Source organism: Marmota monax, unplaced genomic scaffold (genome assembly GCF_021218885.2).
Source record: "Marmota monax isolate L192 unplaced genomic scaffold, Marmota_monax_Labrador192_F-V1.1 WCK01_AAM20220418_F8-fsc00044, whole genome shotgun sequence".
Classification (NCBI taxonomy): domain Eukaryota; kingdom Metazoa; phylum Chordata; class Mammalia; order Rodentia; family Sciuridae; genus Marmota; species Marmota monax.
The window spans coordinates 10,324,722-10,348,450 of record NW_026695198.1 but is presented as its reverse complement, the minus strand read 5'-3'; the positions used below and the strand labels follow the sequence as shown (position 1 = coordinate 10,348,450).

Genomic DNA, 23,729 nt, shown 5'->3' with positions numbered 1-23,729 from the left:
AATGCTCATTATTGGGTCATATTTAAAGCAATTCTGATTTGTTCAATATGTCTGTTAAAATTGATAGTGCAGATGTACATGCGTTGATATAGAAAATTTTGCAAGACATTAAAAATAAAAATTTTAGGGGCTTGGAGTATAGTGGCAGAGCACATGATAACCACGCACTAGAACTTGAGTTCCATCCCAACATCAAAAACAAAATTTCAAAATAATATAATCCCATCCCACTCTATGGTGTTTATACAAGTTTTATTGTTAGGGAAATGTCTTAAAGGGTAGATACCAGGAATGTTAGCAGTGGTTACTTTTGGGAAGGGGAATGGAAAAGTGACAGAGAGGGGAGAAAAATTGCGAATTTCATTTTTTGAATCATTCACTTTGTATCTTAAATTGTTAAAGTTATGTATTTACTTTTGTAAAAAAAATTTTGCAGTTTAATAATAAAAACAAAAAGACCACGTTGGACCATAGGGGCCGTTGGCTTCTTTTTAAATGTAAACAGTTCCATTAAAAAAAAAAAAAGTCCATTTTACATATTTGGCTTCTTGGTAAGATTTTATTTGAGCAGGAGTCACACAATAGACTAAAACATTTCAAAGTTCTTTTGAGGACTAATGATCAACAAATGTGTGTAAATTAGCTATATCACTGAGGGGACAAGAATACTTTAGGTCTTGGTTAGGCTTCTTTTTCTACTCATACATGGTCATATGTATTCAGGAATGCAAATTAGTTTTAATATTAATATTAAATACAAGTAAGACTATGCACAACAGAAAGAAGTGTATGAATGAAATATTGTGACAAAAAAACTGGTAATTTTGAAAATCTACTTTTACCCATCTTGTCACTCTTCCAGGTCTAGGGGTCATATACAGAACTGTTGATGACTAATGTTGGCATAATTAAAAAACACTTAGCTCTATCGCTAAGCTATACCCTCAGCAAGTTTTTTTGTCTAGTTTTTCAGTGCTTATTGAAAATTCCTCCAAGTTATTTCATTTTCTCTAACCCTATCTTATTCAAAATCATGTTTTGCTTGATGCTTCACATGCTGACATTATCCCAGCTCTAACCCTCAATGGTTAGAAGCTGTACATCATTTCTTACCTACTTATAAAAATGACTGAACACCCTGCTAAATGAATAATTAAGCAATACATTCTTTCTCCTTTCACTGCCATTTTAATAGAAAAAGAACATATATTTCTGTATTACAAAATATATTTCACATTGATTTTGCAATGGAAATCTTAAAAATACTAACTTTATAAGCTAAAATGATGTTAAAAAAGCAAATTCAAGATGAAGAAAAGAAAAAAATTCTAGAAGAAAGTCTAAAGTCTGAAAGTTGGTTCAATTTTATCAAGACAATTTGTATCTATCAAAATTAAAATGCACAAACCCCTGGATACCTAACTTCTAGAAGTTAACCAATTTACTTAAGGACAGTGCAAAACAGTTGGTAAGTGCAAAAACCTGAAGAGTCCAAGTGTCCATCAATAGGGAACTGGTTTAATTAATTATGGCATATTCGTAAGATGGAATACAAAATAGTCATTAAAAAAGAATAAGGTAGATCTATCTTTATGTACTGACAAGGAAAGGTTTTCAAGATAAACTGATAAGGTTTCTGCTTTTTTAAAAAAGGTACATTAAGTAAAAACAAGGAAGGTTACTGAACAGTGTATCAATGGAGACAAGAGCACATTAGGGTACACTCTAATTCCTTTCTATTCTCCCAAAGAAACTATATACACTGTTTGCTGTGATTATCTTTAGAGAGATAATAAAGGACCGAGAAGAGGGTGGGAGACTTTAAATGTATAACATTATTTCAGTAGCAGCTAAACAGGATATAGAATATAACTTGTTCATTGTTTTCTTTGCATTTCTGTTAAAAAAATACAGCAATTATTTTTTATACACATGTATATACATACATACACACACACAAAGATATTAAACCAATATATTAAAAAAAAACCCCATATTTACACAGACACACAATGAAATTCAGCACAGGGGCAAGTCTATACTCTTTTCATATCAGATGGTTACTAACTTTCTGTACAATAGACAGTCCATAGTTAATATCATCCAAATGTCTCAAAACTTCATTAATATTTGTTAAACTCAGAAAGTTTCCATATCACATGGTGATTTAAGACTGTGGGTATAAAATATCAGCGAATACAGGAAGACATTTTGTGTGTTTCATATGAAAAATGTTCTTATTATTACATGATCTTTATCCTTGTCCTGCTTCACAGTTTAGGTTTTAGACTCTGGTCTTCTGATTAAGTCACCAAAATAAGCAGTGATTGTCTTTAGTTTATTATTAAGAAAGTTCTGTTCTATTTCCACTTGTCCTCCAGGCCCAGCTAAGGATGCCACCTAAAAAGACAAACAAAAGAAGGTCACATGTATATAATATGATTTCAAATAAATTCTTTCATTTACAATTCTTTATCAAATAAAAGGAAGACCCTGGCTTTTTATTTAAATCTTTCAAATAATGAGAGATCTCAAATGTTCACCGTTACTTCCCAGGTAGGTACTAATGCAATATTCCATGGTAGAAATGCTTATTGTTTCAGACCCTTCTAATCTTATGGGTAAGATCATATCTTTATGCTACTGTAAAGGACTTGACCTCGGCGATACTATAAGCTAAAGAACTCAGGAACAGAAAATCTTCCTAAATCACAGGTTTGTTTATTTACAAAGGTGTTCAAAGAATAAGTCCTTTCCTGAAAACCTCTGCCTTGTTTACCTTATCATTTTCATCTTCCTCTCTTAATTGTTTAACAATATTTTCTGAGTGCCTGCTACATGATACTAAGAACAGATAGCAAGATGGCTATAATCCAGACTATGACCCCTACTAAAATGAGGAGTCTTTATCAACAAGTCTGTCTTTCTCTAATTGATCCCTTTTATTGTTCTCCCAATTTGGACCACCTCCTCCACCTGTTATTCTTTTTGTGTTATTTTTTGGCACAGCATAGTTTTCTATTTGATCTCTCTGAGATCTATGAACTAGATCTGGTGATCAGATCACTAGTAATCAGTTTAACAGGACAACAATAAGAAAGATTAAGGATAAGGGGAATACGATGGAGAGCCTAGGCAATTAAAAAAAAAAATGAAACAAAAAAACCAGAAATAACTGAGTGGTAAAGAGATACACTGATTCTAAGGATGAGTTATAAACACAGGAGACATGCATTTTCTGTTACAATAATCGGCAAAACTATAACTATATATTTTGTAAAAAGAGATGTTTATTTAGTCTAGTTTGGTTGAGGGCTGAAAGAATCTGATCTTACTAGTATTTTACCTACTAAACCAGCAACTGGTAGAAGGTAAGATTTACTATGCATTACCAATGAGTATAAATTTAGAATTATTTTAACTTCCTGTTAGAAAAAGTCAGATACAGAAATAGGGAAGAACCAACAGGTCATTCTATGGTAACTTCTTAAAAAAGAAAAATAAAAAAGAGTTGCTCCACCAAGATGTTAATGATGTCACCCTCAGCCCCCCAACCCTACTACCAGCAGGGCATAAAAAGAGACTGGTTGTGTTTTTATCAATAGAAATAGATGAAAATAAAAGCCAAACACAGAAGGTCTAATAGTGATTAAAAATAAACAATCACACCCCATTGTTCATACGTGAAACTAGAAATTTAAAAACAGCCACGTATTAGGAATACTTAGTTTTCTTACAAAATGCTTGCACTGGCCTCTTTCACTTCACACTAGCAATATTTTACCCCAAGTTCTTATATAGATAAGGTTTTGGTTTGGCCCAGTATATTTTTCCATTTGACCTCTCAGAGATCTATTAACTAGATCTGGTGGTCAGATCACCAGAAATCAGTTTATCAGGACAACTGTAAGAAACATCAAGGATAAGGTGAATACAGCACAGAGGCAATTATTAGGAATAAGTGTTTTATATCCTATTTCAATATCTTTATGTCTAATTTTTTATAAGGGCAAAATGATTTTGACCAGTACATCTAAAATAAACTTAAGAGCAGTATTTTTCCTGTTCCTTGTAACAGGTAATTTATTTAAAGAATGTAAAATTGGTAAGCCGAAATTTCTGAGGGAAGGTGGGAGTAAGACTGTGGTAAGAGGCAAAGAGAAAGGGAAGGAGGAAAGATCAGGCTGGGTTGAGAAAATCCAAGCAGAGATGAAACAACAGCAGAAAAATCTACTAGGGTTGGTCAAGTTGGGAGAATTAGATGATAAACAAAACAAGTGTTTCTCTTAATACTGAATCTACTTATCAAAATATGATGACAAAACTCATACCTTTTTACTATTTAGAAATAAATTTGGGAAAGAAAGTTACTTTCAAGTGTTCTGGTGAAAAATAATTTCTAGCCTTTCTGTACTTTCAAATCATTTATTTTAAAGATTAGAAATTTGGAGTTGCAAAGACTTATGTTCAAGTAAATAATACTGTGCTTCAATTCAAGCATACTTAACCTTATTATTTTCAACTTTCACCAGCAGGTTTACTGGTCAAAATGTTATTTGGTTCTTTACTCTTTTCTTAAAATTTAATAAATTGAGGGCAGGAGAAGAGAGAAAATGATAGAGGGAAGATGGGAAGGAGAAGAATAGCTAGGTATATAAAGATTAGCAGCTCTGGGTTACATCTATCCAAAAATGTTAGATTTATTAAAAGAAATGACAACTACTGGAATTAAAACTTAAGATTGCACTTTCATCACTGGGTATTTATTTATTTATTTGTTTAGGTATGGGGGGTTGAATCCAGGGTGCCTAACCACTGTGCCACATCCCCAGCTTTTTTATTTTGAGACAGGGTCTCTCTATGTTGTTTAGGGCCTTGCTAAGTTGCTGAGGCTTGGCTCTGAATTTTCAACCCACCTGCCTCAGCCTACAGAATTTCTGGGATAACAGGTGTGTGTCACCATGCCTGGCTCATCAACTAGATACTATGTGAGGCAATAAACATGTAATTTGGGGACTTGGAAAGGAGATACAGAAAAAGGTCACAACAAAGATGACAAGTGGTAAAAATTAAGGAACAAAGATTTAAGAGTCAAACTTTCAAAACTGCATTTTCCCTCCAGAGGAAAATGAATATAAAGTTAAGAGTTTCATAATCAAATGAGAGCAAATACACTCCCAACTGGATCCTATTTGGAGAATACACAATACATATTAATGACAGAAACACTTTATTTGCAATATGCAAAAACTTGGTTAGAAACCAATTAAGCCAGGTGAGCTGGGGGTATAGCTCAGTATTAAGAGTGCATGTATATTACGTGCCAGGCCCTGGGTTTGATTCTTAACACTGCAAAACAAAACAGATGAAAATGAAGAGTATTTTATAGAACCTGCAGACCTCTGTCAAAAGCAGCAAGCACCTGAAATAATGGTTGTGAGAAACCTCAAGACAAACAGGCCAAGTAAAGGCTTGTGGTACTTTTTGCCCTCATTTTCCTTTGTTATACCCTAATAAAAACTATACAAAAATATTTTAACATATACCCATCAATAAATGTAATTCACCAAATAGGCAGAATTAAGGACAAAAATCAGTCACCTTAATAGATGCAGAAAAAAGCCTTTAACAAAATTCAGCATCCATTCATGATAAAAACCTCAAAGAAACAAGGGACAGAAGGAACTTAACCCAATATCATATGAGCTATATACAACAAACCCAAAGCCCACATCATAGTAAATAGGGAAAAATTCTGGAACAAGCAAGGATGTCCAGTCTCACCACTCCTGTTAATATAGCACTAGAAGGTCTAGCCAGAGCAGCCAGGCAAGAGAAGGAAACAAAAGGAATAGAAATAGGAAAAGAAAAAGTCAAATTATCACCATTTGCAGATGATATGATCCTATAGTTAGAAGAGCCAAAGAACTCCATCAGAAGATTGCTAGTTAATAACAAATTCAGCAAAGTAGTAGGATATAAAATTAACATACAAAATCAATACCTTTCCTATATAGTAATAATGAATCTACTAAGATTCCCATTCACAAGAGCCTGAAACAAAAACAAAAATTAACTAAAAAGCAAATGACAACAACAAAAAGGAATAAATCTAACCAAGAAGGTGAAAGACCTTGATAATGAAAACTATAGGACACTAAAGAAAGAAACTGAAGACACTAGAAGATGGAAAGATTTCTCATGTTTGTGGCTACATAGAATTAATATTGTAAAATGATCATATTACCCAAAGTAATATGCAGATTCAATATAATCACTATTAAAATATCAACAACATGCCTGGGCATAGTGGCGCAAGCCTATAATCCCAGTAACTTGGGAGGCTGAGGCAGGAGGATCACCAGTTCAAAGCCAAAGCTAACCTCAACAATTTAGCAAGGCCCTAAGCAACTTAGCATGATCTTGTCTCAAAATAATAATAATAATGGCTGGGGATGTGGCTCAGGGATTAAGAGTCCCTGGGTTCAATCCCCAGTACCCACCCCCCCAAAACCACAAAAACAAAACATAACAAAACAATCAAAACCAAACAGATGACATTCTTCACTGAACTAGAAAAAATAGTCTTAAAATTCATTTGGAAGAATCAAAGACCCAAGTAATCAAAAGCAATTCTAAGCCAAAAAAAAAAAAAAAAGGAAAGCATTTCTGGAGGCATCACAATCCTTGCTTTCAAATTATACCACAGAGTGATACTAACAAAAACTGCATAGTACTGGCATAAAAACAGACATCAACCAATGGAACAGAACAGAAGACACAAAAATAAGCTCACAGAGATACAGTAATCTGATCCAGGACAAAGGTACCAAAAGTATGCTGGCTAGAAGATAGCCATTTAAACAAATGGTGCTGGAAGACAGGTTATCCATATGTAGAAGAATGAGACTAGACCTTAATCTCTCATCCTGCACAAAAGTCAACTCAAAATGAATCAAAGACTTAGGAATTAGAATAGAACTGTTCCTAGTAACTTCTAGGAAAAAAAGTATGGCCAACATTCCAACATACAGGTGCAGGCAACGACTTCCCTCAATAGGACCCCTAAAGCTCAGGAAATAATATCAAGAATAAATAAATGGGATAACATCAAATTAAAAAGCTCTACAGAGCAAAGGAAGTAATCAAGAATGTAAAGAGAGATCCTACAGAATAGCAAAAAACCTTTGCTAGCTATTTTTCTGCAGAAGATTAATATCCAGAATATATAAAAATCTCAAAACACCACCCCAATCAAATAACCCTATAAAAAATGGGCAAATAAACTAAGTATACACTTCTCAAAAGAAACAAATGACCAACAAATATATGAAAAAATGTTCTACATCTTTATCAATGAGGGGAATGTAAATCAAAACTACATTGAAATTTCATCTCATTCCAGTCAGAATGGCAGCCATCAAAAATACAAATAATAATAAATGCTGAAGATGATGTGGGGGGTAGAAGGAACACTTTTGTACTGTTGGTAGGATTGTAAATTAGTACAACTACTATGGAAGTTAGTATGGAGGCTCCTCAAAAGACTAGAAATGAAACCACCAGATGACTTAGCTAAAACACTCCTTGGTATTTATCTTAAAGAATTAAAGTCATCTTACTATAGATACATGTATACCCATGTTTACAGTATAATGCATAATAGCCAAATTATGAAACCTGCCTACTTGTCCATCAATGGATGAATGGATAAAGAAAATGTGGTATATATACACCATGAAGTTTCATTCAGCCATAAAGAATGAAATTATGCCATCTATAGGAAAATGGGTGGAACTCAAGAATCTTATATTAAGCAAAATAAGCCACATTCAGAAAATCAAGTGCTGTATGTTTTGTTTTATATGAAGCTAGAAAGGAAGGAAAAAAAAAAAAAGGCGTGGAGAATCTCAAGGAGAGCAAAGAGAAACCAGTGGAGTAGAGGAAAGGGAAGGAGGAAGAAATCCTGGGGAGGGCTGGGGTTGTGGCTCAGTGGTAGAGCGCTCACCTAGCACATGCAGGGCCCTGGGTTCGATCCTCAGCACCAGATAAAAATAAAGGCATAAAAAAAAAAAAAAAAAAAAAGAAATCCTGGGGAATGATAACTACCAAATTATATTGTTATATATCATGTGCATGTATGAATATGTAAAAAAAAAAAATCACAATATTGTGTGTAATAGTAATACATGAATAAAAATATGAAAAAATCAAATAAAAAGCAACAAATGAAAACCCAACCAACAACCAAGAAACTACACAAAAATAAAAATAAGTAAAAACATTTATGATGGACAGTTCAGGGGCGAGGGGGGTTTGAAAATACACTACCAATGGACAAACAGGCAACATTCAAACTTTCGTCTATTTCCCTGTATGCAGTAAAGAAAAATTAAATTTCTTAAATTTGTTTGCTAACAGTATTTCAGGTAATCTTTAAATGCTATTTCAGGCTCTCACAGATATTTCCTGTTTTTTTCTTCATTCAAATATTTACTTGATCCTGGAAACATAAGGCTGTTCTTTACAACCTAAGTTACATAAAGCACAACAGACCAGAGTACCCCCAATAGTAAAGGATTTACAGGTAGCACCATGTGTGGCACAGAAAAGCTGGGCATTCCTTTATTTTCTATTAACATCATTTACTAAGAAAATTTACTCAAGGTAGTAAAGAAATAAAAGATATGTTCAGAATCATTTGACTAAAAGTGAACTTGTGTCTTTGTAACCCAGCTCATAAGGCCTGACAGTTTCATTGCCTCTTCAGAGAATGATCATGTATGTAGCATAACACAGGATAATACTATTTTAATCATCTAGCAGCAAGCTCTCCAAAGGAAAAGCTTGCTAGTAAACATTAGGAACTATCAAATTTATCCAAATTGCAATGTGTGATTATATAGTGATTTTATTAAGAACGGAACAGACTTGATCAACTAACTAAATAAGAGAACATACCACTAACTAAATAAGAGAACACATGTGGCAGGTCAAGTTTTGCAATAAATGCCTTCCCCTGTTGGGAGCGGTGATTTGAATGAGTCTTTGAACTATCCTGTGACAGGAGTGCACCTGAGCTGTGAACTCCTAGTGCAAAGGCACAGTTGAGACTGCCCAATTACTATGGTGATGCCCTGTTCAAAGGAGGTTCCTGGCTTACCACAGGCCTATCAGTCTTGACCCTGAGTTCAGGTGCCTGTTCCTGGGGGTAAAGAATTATGAGCACAAAGTTGAAATTGGACTTCGTCCTTCAGCTTGCTTGCTTTGAGAGAGAGAGAGAGAGAATTTTTTAATATTTATTTTTTAGTTTTCGGCAGACAGAACATCTCTGTTTGTATGTGGTGCTGAGGATCGAACCCAGGCCGCACGCATGCCAGGCGAGCGTGCTACGGCTTGAGCCACATCCCCAGCCCTACTTTGAAGAAACTTTCTCATAGAAAACCCTTTTGATTTGGGGGCAGTGGTGCACCCCTGTAATCCCAGCAGCTCAGGAAGATGAGGAAGAAGGATCCTGAGTTCATAGCCAGCCTCAGCAAAAGCGAGGTACTAAGCAACTCAGTGAGACCCTAACTCTAAATAAAATACAAAATAGGGTTGTAGATGTAGCTCAGTGATTGAGTGCCCCTGAGTTAAATCCCTGCTACATGCCCCCCCCCCCAAAAAAAAAAACCCTTTTGATGTTAAAATCTAGATAATAAATGTGCTGAGTTGGTTCTGGGTAGTTCTTCATCCCTCATCAGGGGATGAAGAGCCACCAGTCCCCAGCTTTTTCTTTCTTTGTGTGTCTGTCTTTTCTCTATTCCCCCATTGCCCCTTGCTGGTTTCTGAATTAACAGCTGGTGCAGGTCATGGCATTTCCCTTTGTCATAAATTTTTAATTCTCTGTTGTCTTTCTCACCTTTAAGAAGGAATGGACCAGAGCTGATTCTGCAGAAATTCTTTTATAATTCCCCTTGCTTCTCTTGTCACCTCAAATTCTAATGACTGTCCCAATCTCTTGGTGAGCTACTCTTGTGACAAGAGATGAACCTGTTTCTTTTTAGCAATGAATACTGTGTCTGTGGGAGACAGCAAGGTATTAAGGTGCTGACTATGCCATTATGTGGCAGGATAGCTAGGCAAACTTTCCTAGTTTACTCACCAATAAAATCAGGTTGATAACTTGACATAAATACTCCAAAGTGTTATAATAAGTCAATGACATGTTCAGGAGAACTCTATGGATCTTAAGTATCCACTTACCCAAGAAGCATTCATTAAACTTCTATGCTGTAAATGTATCATGGTTCGAATATGAGGAGTTCCTGCAAAGCTTCTGTATTAATACAGGAACATTCAGAGGCCACACTATGAAACTGGAGAGCTGTAACCTAACCAGTCCATCCTAGTCTGAATGGACTGAGTGGTAACTGTAAGCAGGTGGGGGCATGGCTGGAGGAGGTGCACTGGGGGAGTGCTCTGAAATGGTTCAGAGTCCTTGTTCCTTCTCCCATCTCTCTGCTTTCTGGCTGCCATGAACGGAGCAGCTACTCTATGCCATGAGGTTCTGCCTTACCTAGAGCCCAGAGCAATTGACTATAGCGGGGCTGGCCATGGACTGATTCTCTGCATCCATGAGCAAAATAACTTTCCCCTCCTCTAAGTTGTTATCATCAGGTATTTTGGTCACAGCAACACAAAGCTGACTAACACAATATGTATACAATGCAGTGTATTGTTAGTTTAGTAGCATGAACACATCTCTGTGTGCTCTTGAGTTGTAAAAGCAAGCTATTTTGAGGTTCACCTGTTTTAGAGACTACAATTCCTATAAGTACAAACTCAATTCAGTCTTTAGGCCTCTTCCTATTCTGTCATGCTTCTGGTTCCTAAACCTGGACTAAGGGTCCTTCATCTGTTGGAATGACTTTATAGTACTTACCTTATGGATACAGCTTTAGCTACACAAGAATGTTACCATTAGATCAGATTTCCACAGTATTAATTTAATTCAGAACATTTTGATATTAATTAATTTTTTATTAATTCTACCTCTAAATAAAATACCATTAAGGCCTTAATTTTCCATTTATGAAATAAGTGGATACTATAGTAACTTAAAACTAAAATAATATTTGTAAATAAAACAGTGGTAAATATTTACCATATTTAGTCAAAACTATTAGAAAATGCTAATGAGCTAAATTTAGTTATATTTAAAATATTTCCTAAATAACAATGTTATCTAATAAATTCTCTTATTTATAAATAGTTTGTTATTCAAATGCATACAACTCTATTCTTCCATATTTTAGATATGTTACCCATAAATGAGTACCTCATTCCTATCTATCTATCTACCTATCTATCTACAAATCAGCCAACCAATGACTGAAAATAAACGAATAGAGGCTAGAGTTTTAGCTCAGTAGTAGAATGTCCCTGGGTCTATGTACCACCTCAAAACAAACAAACTAGAAGTGTGATCAATGCTACAATTAAGAATTTTTCCCTCTTGCAGACATTATGAAATAAAATTTATTTAATTTTTCTGATGTTGGCAACTGAACCCAGGGCCTTGTACATGCTAAGCATGTGATCTACCAGTCAGCCCTCTCTGAAATAAAATCTAAAAAAACAGTCTAGTGAATTCTGCCAACTAGAAAGATGAGATAGATATCCTGACTAAATCTAACATCAATTTCTATACTTAAAGCTACAACTCAAACAACTGTATAATGTTCTACCTAAACATGTTAATTTGCAATTGTTTCCCCACTTTATGAGTAAATGAAATAAATGGGGTCTTGGCTCAAGTGTTAATAGAATGAATGTTTAAAGAAGCCAAGAAAGGGGGCTAGAGTTGTGGCTCAGAGGTAGAGCGCTCGCCTAGCATGCGTGAAGCATTGGGTTCGATCCTTAGCACCACATAAAAAATAAAATATTGTGTCTACCTATAACTACAAAAATATATATATGTATATAAATAAAAAGAAGCCAAGGAAGGTGGGGTGTGTTAGATAAGGAACAAGAATCATTTGATGGAGGGGCTTCAGTTATTTTTTAACACAATTCTTACGGATGCTGCTCAATGTTACCCTGTTCTCTATATTGGTATGAACAGAAAAATCCAAGTGACTTAATTTCTACTGAAAAGTACAGATGACATCACTTTTATAAACTTATGTATTTTTGTTATAAAATCAAAAAAGGATAAGAAGCGACCACATCCAATGGACCAGGGGCCCTCCTCTAATTACCCCAATGCCTAGCTAAAAGACAAGACTATAATTTATGTTAGAGATTCCACCCACAGGGATTTCACAGGAAGGTGGTGTTTGCTTCCACTGAAGCATAACCAATCTAGTCTGCTCTCAAAGGTCTTTCTCTGAATAGATTTACTATTTAAAAAAGAATCTTTACATATTTGCAAAGCATAGTAGATCCAAAATTGGAAAATGGCTGGAATTCTACAGCTGTCAAAGGAATGAAATAAAAGAAAACAAAACAAGATACAAACATAAGTTCCTTGAATGCAATCTAAGATGAGCTTCCAGGTTTTAACAGCAATTGCAGAGAGTGAGATATACCTTATATCCAAAGTGCCTCTCACAAAAATATTATCTAAATTATCCAGTCTTAGGTTTAATAGTGTGAGTTTGGCTAACAAGGGCTGTGTGACCTGTAATAGGGGACCTAGAAAAATATTTCACTGGATTCAGAGAAAAATCACCATCATCTACATGGAAAGGTTTCAAGACAAGCTGCAATATATTCAGTTCAGTTCGTATCCAGTTTAGGATAATATAATGGTATGCAAAGTATAATCTCCCAATTTCTTTATAGACATTTCTATGGGAAAAATGCTGCAGATTCATAAACTTTGGGAACACAGTTCATTTGTAAATTCACGTTGTTTTGACGTTTTAAATGTCCCTCTAACAAAAACGTTAACTTCTTTGTAACTCTGATTTCTTTCGATCTTGTAGTGCTCTCTCTCTCACTTAAAGTGTCTCACGTGGTGAATTTTCTGTTTTAAGAAAAAGTTCATTTCCTACTGTAATTTGATCTAAATTCAATACCAAACAAAATAGTGTACTCATAATCAGTTTCTTTTATTATTTTCTGGTGTCATTACTCCCTCTAGAGGTAGAAAGCATGAATGTGCCACAAACCCTAATTCTGGCAGGTTTTCAAAGAAAGCCAAAAACAGAATTAAGAAAAAAGTTAACTTTATCTTTATGGAAATGTTCATTCAACTAGAACAAAATTTAATCACTGAGATTTTTGTGCTAAACAGTAAGTTTACTAGTATTTATTCACATACTCAAATAAGCCTATTTTTATGTAATATAAAAATCACAGTAAAGCCCAGCAAAGACCATATGGTCTTTTATGAGACAGTTATTAAACATAATGCTTACATGTGAGAAAAATAAATTGGAATCAGTAAGCTTAGCCTTATCTGGAAGTCTAGGAAGCAGCTGAGCCTTCTGAGTGGCAGATAACAGATGTAATATCAAGTGATATTAAAAAAATCTCATGATCCCAAGGGATGTGCGGTTTTTTTCTTATCATTGGTATAACATACTATTTTGGAAGGCTTAATGTTTAGGCAAAATGTGTCATAAATAAATGAGAGCAAGATCAAATTTTGCATCCTTCTAACTCAGAGCAAGAGCTCAGACTGTTAATTTCATTTTTTTCTTCTTTTAACCCAGGGAATCTAAACTGTTGATTGCATTATAATCACTTGGTGGGGGGGGGGGGCTTTAAAAGATTTATACTTAGTCTTCATCCTAGAAAATAAATAAAAAAGAATTTTTCCCAGTGGATCAGAGTATCATTGGCTTTGAAGAGCTACTTAGCTGAAACTATAAAACTCTAAGACATGACACTGAAAGCATAGATAACACATACATATAAAATAAACAGGACATATAACAAAATGCCAGAAAAATATAAAGAAGAAAAATGGATGGCCCAGAAAAAGGAAAGAGTGGTAGAAACACTATTGAAGAAATAATGGAAATAGTTTTTCCTGACCAAATTAAAGTTTCTGTCTATCTATAACTTTGGTTATGTTATTATTTGTAGAAATATTTAAAACCTGTATTTTCAAGGCAGGTTTCAGTAAAGGTAGACCTTGGCTACTTTAGCCGAGCAGCATATGAAACTCAAGACATTCCACCTTTCTTTCAACACAGCTTTATGAAAAGACTGGTGTGCTTTATTTGTGTTTGACATCAGAAGTCAGAGAGATGAAGATCAAATGGACATAGACTCAACGGTTATACACTTCCATTTGTTACTAACAGTCAGCAAGCAAAGAATTTCTCATAAATGGGTTCTCTGATAAGGAAACATTCTACATCTTTTTCTGCCCTTCTTTGTAAAAATTCAACAAGAGGCTCACAGAAATTCTTTAGTAATGGCTTACCTGGTCAATGTCAGCATTTCTTGGAAGAAAATAAACAATATTATTAGTGATCTTCTGGGAAAGTCTGAAAATTTCAAAGGTGGAAAGCAGTTAAGGAAAAAAAGTAAAATTAACTTTTGGTCAGAAATAGATTGTCTTTACTTATAAGCCAAATGTATTTTGGCATGTGACAAAATGGCACAAGTTTAAATTTCCTCTAATGGAATCTAAAAGAATACAAGATCTTATAGTTCAGCAGCATACTGTTCCTGATATGAGAGATTACAAGTAAAACTTATAAGAAAAAAGAATTCTAAATAGAAAAACACAATACCACCTCTCACCAGTAAAGAAAAAGGTCAAGATACATAGCAAATTAGCTCAACTTAGAGGGAGATGAAGAAAAGTTATTGGATAGTCACCCATGGACTCAAGCAATAAGTTTTGAGGAAATTCTGACTTTCCAGACGATAATCTCAAAAAATTAGAATATTCTAGTTCTTACTGAAAATTGATAAAATTGGATAGTTACCAAGAGAAAAGGTATTTGCTATTACATTTAGAGTCCAACAAACATACATAATTTTTATGTATATTTTTGTGTCAAACTGGAATCTACTAAATGCTATTAGGTAATATCTTTCTTTACCAGTTTCCCTCTCCCTTATCTACCCCCTCATCCGCTCCAAGTACTGTCTGAATAAGCTCTCAGAACTTCCAAAGGATATCCATCGGGAGACATCATTGTCCTAATGTCAAAGGTCTCTGCAGTGGCATAGTCTGGGCCTCCCCAAGGTGGGCTAAGGAACACAACATCAGCCTTTAAACAAGGAGCCAGTAGCATGAAATCTCCACAGATGAACTCTATCTTATCTGCTATTCCATAAACTTCTGCATTATTACGAGCAAGATCAATCTTAACTGGGTCAATATCAATGGCAATCACTAAAAATGAGAAAAGAAAAGAATGAGTCAGTTGACACTGTTTATTATATGGGAGAGTTCATTTTTCTAATAGTTTGCTTCGTATAAGAACCATTCTTAAAGACTAATAGACAAGAGGCTATATATACCAGAGATAGAGATTTTTCCAGAGATACAGATTTCAGTTAAATTTTCTAATTCAAATTAGAAAGATTCAATTGCAGTTATACCAAAAAAATGTGACCAGGTTTCAAAACTACCTCACTCAGCCAGCTTCACTTAAGCCAAGAGGCAATAACTACCTCAAAGTATCTACTGAATGCCAAACATGTGGCTAGTCTTTGCTGTGCTAGTAGCAAAATCCTGCAAAGCTCACTGCCTGCAAGTGAAGTCTTAAGTTATATTTCAGAAAAGACAAATTTCTTCAAAATGAAGCAATGCCCAAATAAAGACAAATTTTATCACTTCTCGGAAAAGTAAAAGATCTATTTTTACAAACTATAGAGCCAAGTTATGAATAAGAAATAAAAAACACCTGTTGATGTTTTCACCAACACATTTTAGGTAGAGGGAACAAACAATATTATGTTTTCACCAATGAATGGGCTTTCATTTAATTTATATGCAATTTCATAATCAGCAATGCAAACATAAGTTAATTTTAGCCCACTCATGTCTTCCAGTGAATTATTCCAGTGTACCTGTAAGTGTACCACTGTGTTCTACACATGAAAGGGCTAAGTGGAACCCTGGTATCTAAAGCAAGGTTATCAGGGAAATGTAGTTGTTTTCCAGAAAATTTGTTACCACTTTTGAGAAATAATTAAATTACTTGAACAACGAATACAAGCACCAATTCTAATACACGTTGCAAAACTTGGCGTATACAATGCTGTTTTACTATTCTAAATAAACTAATATTCACATTTATGAGAAAAGCTTTTCAGTTATTCAATCTGCTACTTTTATAGTGGAGAGACAGATGGAAAAACATGCTGACAATACTAAAAATTCAAATAAAAAAAAAAAGATGACTTTCAGTGTCAGATTTATTCAGCATACTGTTTTCATCTATATTTATTTGAGGCAACCTTTGTTTTTAAGCCTAACAGAATGGAAGCACCCTTATAACATAAATGAAATGCTGACAAATATTTGCTGATACAATATAGAATTGAGCTTTCCAATAATGTCACACATTTTAAAAACTGATCAAAATAAAATGATATTAAGAATTTAGATCCTTATCACACTGTCACATTTCAACGGTTCAATCATCACATGTGGCTAGTGGCTGCCATATTGGATGATGTCAATATAAAAAGTTCTACTGGGTAGCACTAATGCTAAACTATTGCAATATAAAGGAAGAAAAATACCTTTAATAACAGAAAAATGCAAAGCTTTGTGTATTCTCAAATAATTTTTTTGGGTATATGTATAACCAACTATTATCTGAGTAGAAATATATCTGGTACAAAGTGATAATGTCATTTGTATCAAAAAGTCATATGTGTGTATACACAAACACACATACATATATTATGGTAGAGAAATCAAAACAAGTGTAATTGATTATTGCATGTACATATGTATGTAAACACACACACCATCAACTACAGTGTAACTGTTCTGAATTCCCTGCTATAATTTAGTGAGTTCATTCAGCCTAGGGGGAATATCTTAAGTAGCACTCACAGAGCATCTGTGAGCAATTGCTTTTGGTTTGGGGAACAGGTCATCAGGTACCACCACACAGGACATGCTGGAGGATTCCTGAATTTTGAGTCCCACATGCTGCCATAGCAAAGGTCAAGTTGTGACAGCACTGGGAAGGACCAGTGTTTGTCTCCTTTTGTTCTCAGAGACTGGCAATCTTTAAGGTAAACAATTAAATGACACCAAGGGGCTGGGAAAAGAGCTGGCCTGTGAGAACATGGAAGAAGTAGTCTCCCATTAGCTTGGGACCCACATTAGATATCTTCTTTTATCAAATGTGTCCTAAGCTACAAAAAGTCTTGTCAAGAGATCTCTGCTTGCTGAAGCACAAATCTACTATATGCAGTGTATTCATAAATTTTAAGAAAATCTCAAATCTGTTTGCTGCTTTATTGGGGAAAGACAATATAATTATTATGTTGTGATATAATGCTAAAACAAAGATAAATTTTAGAGCTTTTGACTATTGATTTGAGCTCACAAGAAGGACTTATTTGGCAAAGTTTGAGAAGAATTCAGTAAAAAACAAGAAAAATAATCACTATTCTGGTAAATATGAAAACAGCTTTTGTTTAGGCAGTTAAACCATATAAAATAACCAATGTTTTGCCTGAAGCATAGGAGTAACTGAATAGAGGACAGTTTGTTAGCTCTGTTCTTTTTTTTAAATATTTATTTTTTTTAGTTGTAGTTGGACACAATACCTTTATTCCATTCATTTATTTTTATGTGGTGCTAAGGATCAAACCCAGGGCCCCACGAGTGCTAGGCGAGCACTCTATTGCAGAGCCACAATCCCAGCCCCTAGCACTGTTCTTAAACCCAATGGCAAGGTTAACTTCATCATTTTCTAACTTTCATATACATATCCAGAATCATATTATAATGAAAACTGTCAATGACATATGTAATATGAAGATACTGGAAAATAAATATGCATCTTCAGAGCATGACCAGAAAATGAATGTCTTTAAAATATGACATTATATAACATTTAAAAAAGAATTCAGAAAAAAAGGGACATCAGAGTCAAAAAACCCCCAAAACAAATAAAAACCTTTGTTTCCCCACTTAGCTATGTAAGTTTGGGCAGAACATTCCATTTCTTTTCTTGTACTGAGGATTGAATCTGGGGCCTCATGTATACTAGGTGAGCACTCTGTCACTTAACTACATTCCCAGCCCTTTTCATTTTATTTTGAGATAGGGTCTTACTAAGTTGCCCTGGCTGGCCTGAAACTTGCAAATCTCCTGCCTCAGCCCCTCGAGTAGCTGGGATTATAAACCTGTGCTACCAAGCTCAACTATAGATTATTAGCCACAACAGGAATTGAAACCATGACATTGGTGTTATGAGCATCATGCCCTAGCAAATTGAGCTAATCAGCCATTTGTACCATTTCTTAAAAGTCTTTTCTCTACTTGCCGTAGTTACTGGCAAATATATAGTAAAGGAGATTTTCCTTTTGATTCCAAAGTCAAGCAACTGTTACAATGACATAATATTTAAAGGATTTTTAAAGTCTTAGGATGTAAAAGCTGAAAGATCATCCCAATTTAACATCTCTTTTAATTTAAGGTGAAATGATGCCCATTATAGTTATGAAGATAGTGAGTGGCAAAGTTGGGATTACCTGTCTACTGTTCTTTTCTTCTAAAGAACCATTTTGTATTTTTTTGGTTTTATAGAATGTTATGATCTTGGCTCCAACAATTAGTAGTTGTGTCTGTATAATCTTATACAATGTACTTCATCTCTGTATGTCTCAGTTTATCTACAAAATGCAGATAATGAAAGACATACTCCACAAGATTGTTGACTAAATAAATTAATACATATTAAGTACCTATACCAATGTGATACAACATGAATATTTAATACATGCTAATTACTTAAAATATTTGGTATTAAATTATCAATTATATATTAAATCTCAAAGATAGGCTGAAGCAAAATTGAACATTTTCTGAATGAACTGAAAATAAAATACTTAATTTTAGCTAATTACCTCTTTTTCCTGTTAAGGCAAACTGAATGGTATTTCCTCCAACTCCACAGAATGCATCTACTATAATGTCACTTGTCAAGGACTGACTGACGCGGCCAGCAATATGTTCAGCAATCTTCTCAGGTGTAACTGAAAACCAGCCCTCTGCAAAGGAAGAGTATTTTTATTAAGATGTTGAATTTTTAAGAAACCAAGACAAGCATAAACACAGCAAATATTGCTTACTTTTTTTTGCGTGCTAGGTATTGAACTCAGGGGCATTTGACCACAGAGCCACATCCCTAGTCCTATTTTGTATTTTATTTAGAGACAGGTTCTCACTGAGTTGCTTAGTGCCTTGCTTTTGCTGAGGCTGGCTTTAAACTCGAGATCCTCCTGCCTCAGCCTCCCAAGCTGCTGGGATTATAGGTGTGCGCCACTGCACCCAGAAACACAAATTATATACTTTAAAAAAGCTTAGTTTCCCTTTTCAAAAAATTATAAATTATCTACTTTTAATGAAAAGCTCTAAAGCTTGTAAAAAAGAAGCAATACCATTTCCAGTCCTAATTTCTACACATGCAAACACCCCAATTTTAACCTGATTCTTCAGTAATATACCCCCATCTCTCCCAAAACTGTATAAACTTCAATTTTATGTTTGAGGCATTAATTACTACTTATCAACTATGGGAAATGCAAAGTCAGGTGTTCTAATTGTCTAGCTCCCTACATTCAACTGTATTTCCCAATTATTTTATTCCTAATGAAGAAGCAGTGACCCAGATTTGTACTGGACACTTTGGAAAATTTGCATGTTTATAAGGGTTAGAAAAAGCAAGGAGCTGGCCAGAAGTACAGAGGAATAACAGAACCCTCATCAATTTCAGAAATCAGGTCCTGTGCCCACACTGAAATAAAGATAACATTGCTCTCTTCGCCCAGCAGAAAAAATTTGCATTTATCAGAAACATATTTATCTGAACAAAATGATCTGTCAACTTCTTGTTCCCTTTCCTTACCAAAATCTTAAGTAGATCCTCATCACTGGAAGAATAAGAATAATCCATTTATAGAATTTCAAGATTTTTCCCAGTCTTAATTCTCCTAACAAACTCTTATATACTTTTCTCAATACACAATATTTTGTGATTTTTAGAAGTTCACAGAACCCCTGAAATTCCACCATACATCAAGAACCCCCGAGTTAATAAAGACCAATATGGGGGCTGGGGTTGTGGCTCAGGGGTACAGTGCTTGCCTAGCACCATATTAAAAAAAAATAAAGACATTGTGTCCATCTACAACTAAAAATATTTAAAAAAAATAATAATAAAGACCAATATCTAGGACACCCCAATATGAAACCCATCAGTTTGCCAAATCTAGGTAAATGTTAAAGATTAAAATGGAAAGCTCAAGAAGTTTTTGGTATTAATTAATTAAATCACAACTTTCTGCATTAATTATTTCTTCATCAGATGTTCTTTTTTTGGGGGGGGGAGGGGTTAACTGGGGATTGAACCTAGGGTGCTTTACCACTGAGCTATATCACCAGTCTTTTTTACTTTTAAGTTCGAGAGGGTCTAAGTTGCTGAAACTGGTCTTAAACTTGTTCTGCCTCAGTTTACCAAACTTCTGGGATTAAAGGAATGTACCAGTGCATCGGCTTTCATCAAATGTTCTTTGAATAAACTATCAGTTACTTTTGCCACATATCCTAAGAAAGTTACAAATACAAAATAAACCTGAATTAGAAGTGTCTCTGTGTGTATCCCCAAATTGAGGGACATTTTATAAAATAACTGGCCACCAACCCCTTTGAAAAATGTCAAAGTTGGCCAAAGTGTAGGTTAGTGTAGAGCACTTGCCTAATATTTGCAAGGCCCTGGGTTAGATCCCCAGCACTGGTGGGGAGGAAGAAAAAAGCAATTATTCTAGAAGAAGAAAAAATTCCATAAAAACGCATAGGATGATTAATGAAATGAGGCTAAAGACTATAAAAATTTTTAAATACTGCTATTCTTAGGAAAAACAAGTTCAAAGTAAAGGGTAGTGGGGCATGATGTGTACAACTGAATATAAAAAAGACATATAAAGAGAAAGATGTTTAATAAATGTTGAAAATGGATGACTGGGCAAAATTCTGACACGAAAATTCTGTTTATTCTTGAAACTTTTTTGTAAATTTGAAGTGGTTTCTAAATAAAGTCAAAAAATGCATATATACTTTACCTCTGTCCAACTTAATCCCATCATCAAAACGGGAGAATAGCCTGTATCTCTGGGCCCAGTATTTTGCCAGCTCAGGAACAGCAGCTATCTCAGGAGGTAGACCATTTACCTTTCTATTCTTGTTTTTACTCTTCTTCTTCTTCTTCTTTTTAATTTCAGCTAAAATAAAATACAAAAAATAGAGCTGCTCACTATGCACATAGAAAACTACAGGGCAACTTATCTAGAAGGGTAACCCTATGAAATAATCACAATTTTGGACCACTGTCACATCATACCACAAGTGGAAAATTCCATGTCCTTCCCCATGTGACCAGTTGCAGTCAAAACTCAGTCACACTAAAAAAAAAAAAAAAAATACTGTATAAAATTACCTTCAGGTTATGTATACAAGATGTATATGAAACAAATTCATATGGGAATTTTTGTTAGGACTTGAGTCCTATCCACCAAGATCTCATTATACATATATAAATATTCTCAAATCTGAAACCTGAAATACTTTTGGCTTCAAGCATTTCAGATTAGGGATACTCAACCTGTATACAAAAGCACTTTTATAGGTATAAAAGTTATTACTTCTGTTAGCCACAGTACTGCTTCAGTTGGCAAATTATAGAAATGCAAACATTTCTCTTTACTTCTTTAAAATGAGATCTTATAAGGGCCGAATAAGCTCTAGCTTTGGCCCTATCAATCTTAGAAGACATAAGACATCTGAATAATTGAAACATGGGTCACTAGTTCTATTACACAGAAAAGGATCTCATGCATTCACAGACTAATGAGAGCCTTTCTCATACAAATGATTACTAGTTTAATTATTTGGTTTCAGTCCTGAGCAGATTAGAAGCAGAAATTCTGCAAAGTAGAAAGAAGAGAGTGCTGTCACAGTTTAGTGTAAGAACAAGAGATTACAGCTGGTGAAGGATAAAACTAGTACATTTGAATGGCCCTCAAAGATAGGACTGTGTCTTAATGATCACTAGATCACTGGAAACAGCAAAAAGGTCAGTAGCAGAGCATGATGCTCTTTAACAGAAGTTATAAGGACAATTTGGGTGGAATAATTCTTTGTTATATAAGACTATCTCATAACACGAACTTGAGTACAAAGGCCAGAATTCCAGACAGCATCAATCAACATCTTCCAAATTCCCCTGTGAAGTTGGTAACACTCACTTAAGAACTATCAGCATTATGAAAACTGTTGCTTTCATAGAAGCAGGCTAGTGTAGGAAAAAGGGACTTAGGCAACAGAGAACTTGGGCACTGAGTTCTAGCTATGTTACTTACTTAGGCTAATTTCTTAATTTCTCCGAGTTTTACTTTCCAAATTTATAGAATTGAAAATAAATCACCTACCTCTTTGGGCTACCTTGCAGGTTAAGTAAGAATAAAGCATAAAAAAGCGTTTCAGAAATATGCAAGTGTCACATGGACATTAGTTGTTATAACATTGGTAATCAAGAAAATTAAGAAAGAGATGATGTAGGGTCATAATACATACAGTTGTTTTGCAAGGACAAGTCTAAAATAAGTCACTGAAAAGCTGAATATTGTATCAAATGAAAATGTCTACCTTATAAAAAAGTCATTCCATGGATATAATTATTTTTAATTATAAGAGAACTTTTACTACAAAAATTCAAACAATATAGAACATAAAGTAAAAATGCTATTGTTTTCCATTCAGCAGAGGTACTACCATGAATATCTTATGTTCATGTACTGGTAAGGAAACAAACAACCACCATTAACCACACTTAAAGAAAGTAAAAAAAAACAAACAAAAACACCAAAATATCAAAAATAAAACCTAAGCTATTCAAAATTTCAGGAAGGATGGGCCATCTTCAGCCCATACAACAGAGGTGGCAGAGACCATGGTCAATGGCAGATGTGGTCTTCAGATGCAGTTTTCCCTTTGATTTTATTGTTTTTTCTTAGGTGATAGAGTGAAGAGTATTAAGAGAGTGAGAGAGTGAAGGGTGTCAAATCTTAGCCAATATACTTAATATGCTCTCTTTCCACTTAAAATTAAACAGCAGTAGATTCTGAGGTATAAATGATTCAAAAGAATCATTTAAGAAAATACAAATTAGAGAAAAAAAATGTACTTATTGAAATCTACCAGCAAGTTGAAACATATTTACTCTTACCTTCAGTTTCTACCTGGGGAGAGTCTGATATTTCTTGAGTAATGCAATCCTGCTTTTCTGGCATAGATGCTACCAAACTGTCTCCTTCATTCTTTTCTGTTTCAAGTTCACTGGCTGAAGACACAGTCTGACACTTTTCAGGTTCTAGATTCTCTGGGTCATCAGCTTTACTAATAGACATGTCTTGATCCTCTGAATCAGTACTGGTGCAAGTGTCTTGCACATTATCATGTGAAGATGATTCCTGCAATGCTTCCACAACCATTGGTTCATTAACCCATTTTAGAAATTTTTCTACCT

The 23,729-nt window shown here is 34.5% G+C and overlaps 1 protein-coding gene across 1 annotated transcript in view; it reads right to left on the bottom strand.

Annotated features, from left to right (window-relative positions):
- Positions 1 to 539: 539 nt before the first annotated feature.
- Positions 540 to 23,729, bottom strand: part of Tgs1 (trimethylguanosine synthase 1) — a 44,160-nt gene continuing 20,970 nt past the window's right edge. The window contains exons 8-13 of the mRNA XM_046428494.2: positions 23,430 to 23,727; positions 21,268 to 21,426; positions 19,054 to 19,197; positions 15,130 to 15,346; positions 14,423 to 14,501; positions 540 to 2,400 (exon numbers count right to left, since the gene is read on the bottom strand). Of these exons, the coding sequence (XP_046284450.1) occupies positions 2,278 to 2,400; positions 14,423 to 14,501; positions 15,130 to 15,346; positions 19,054 to 19,197; positions 21,268 to 21,426; positions 23,430 to 23,727 (1,020 nt within the window). The 3' untranslated portion in view covers positions 540 to 2,277. The remainder of the gene's footprint in view (positions 2,401 to 14,422; positions 14,502 to 15,129; positions 15,347 to 19,053; positions 19,198 to 21,267; positions 21,427 to 23,429; positions 23,728 to 23,729) is intronic.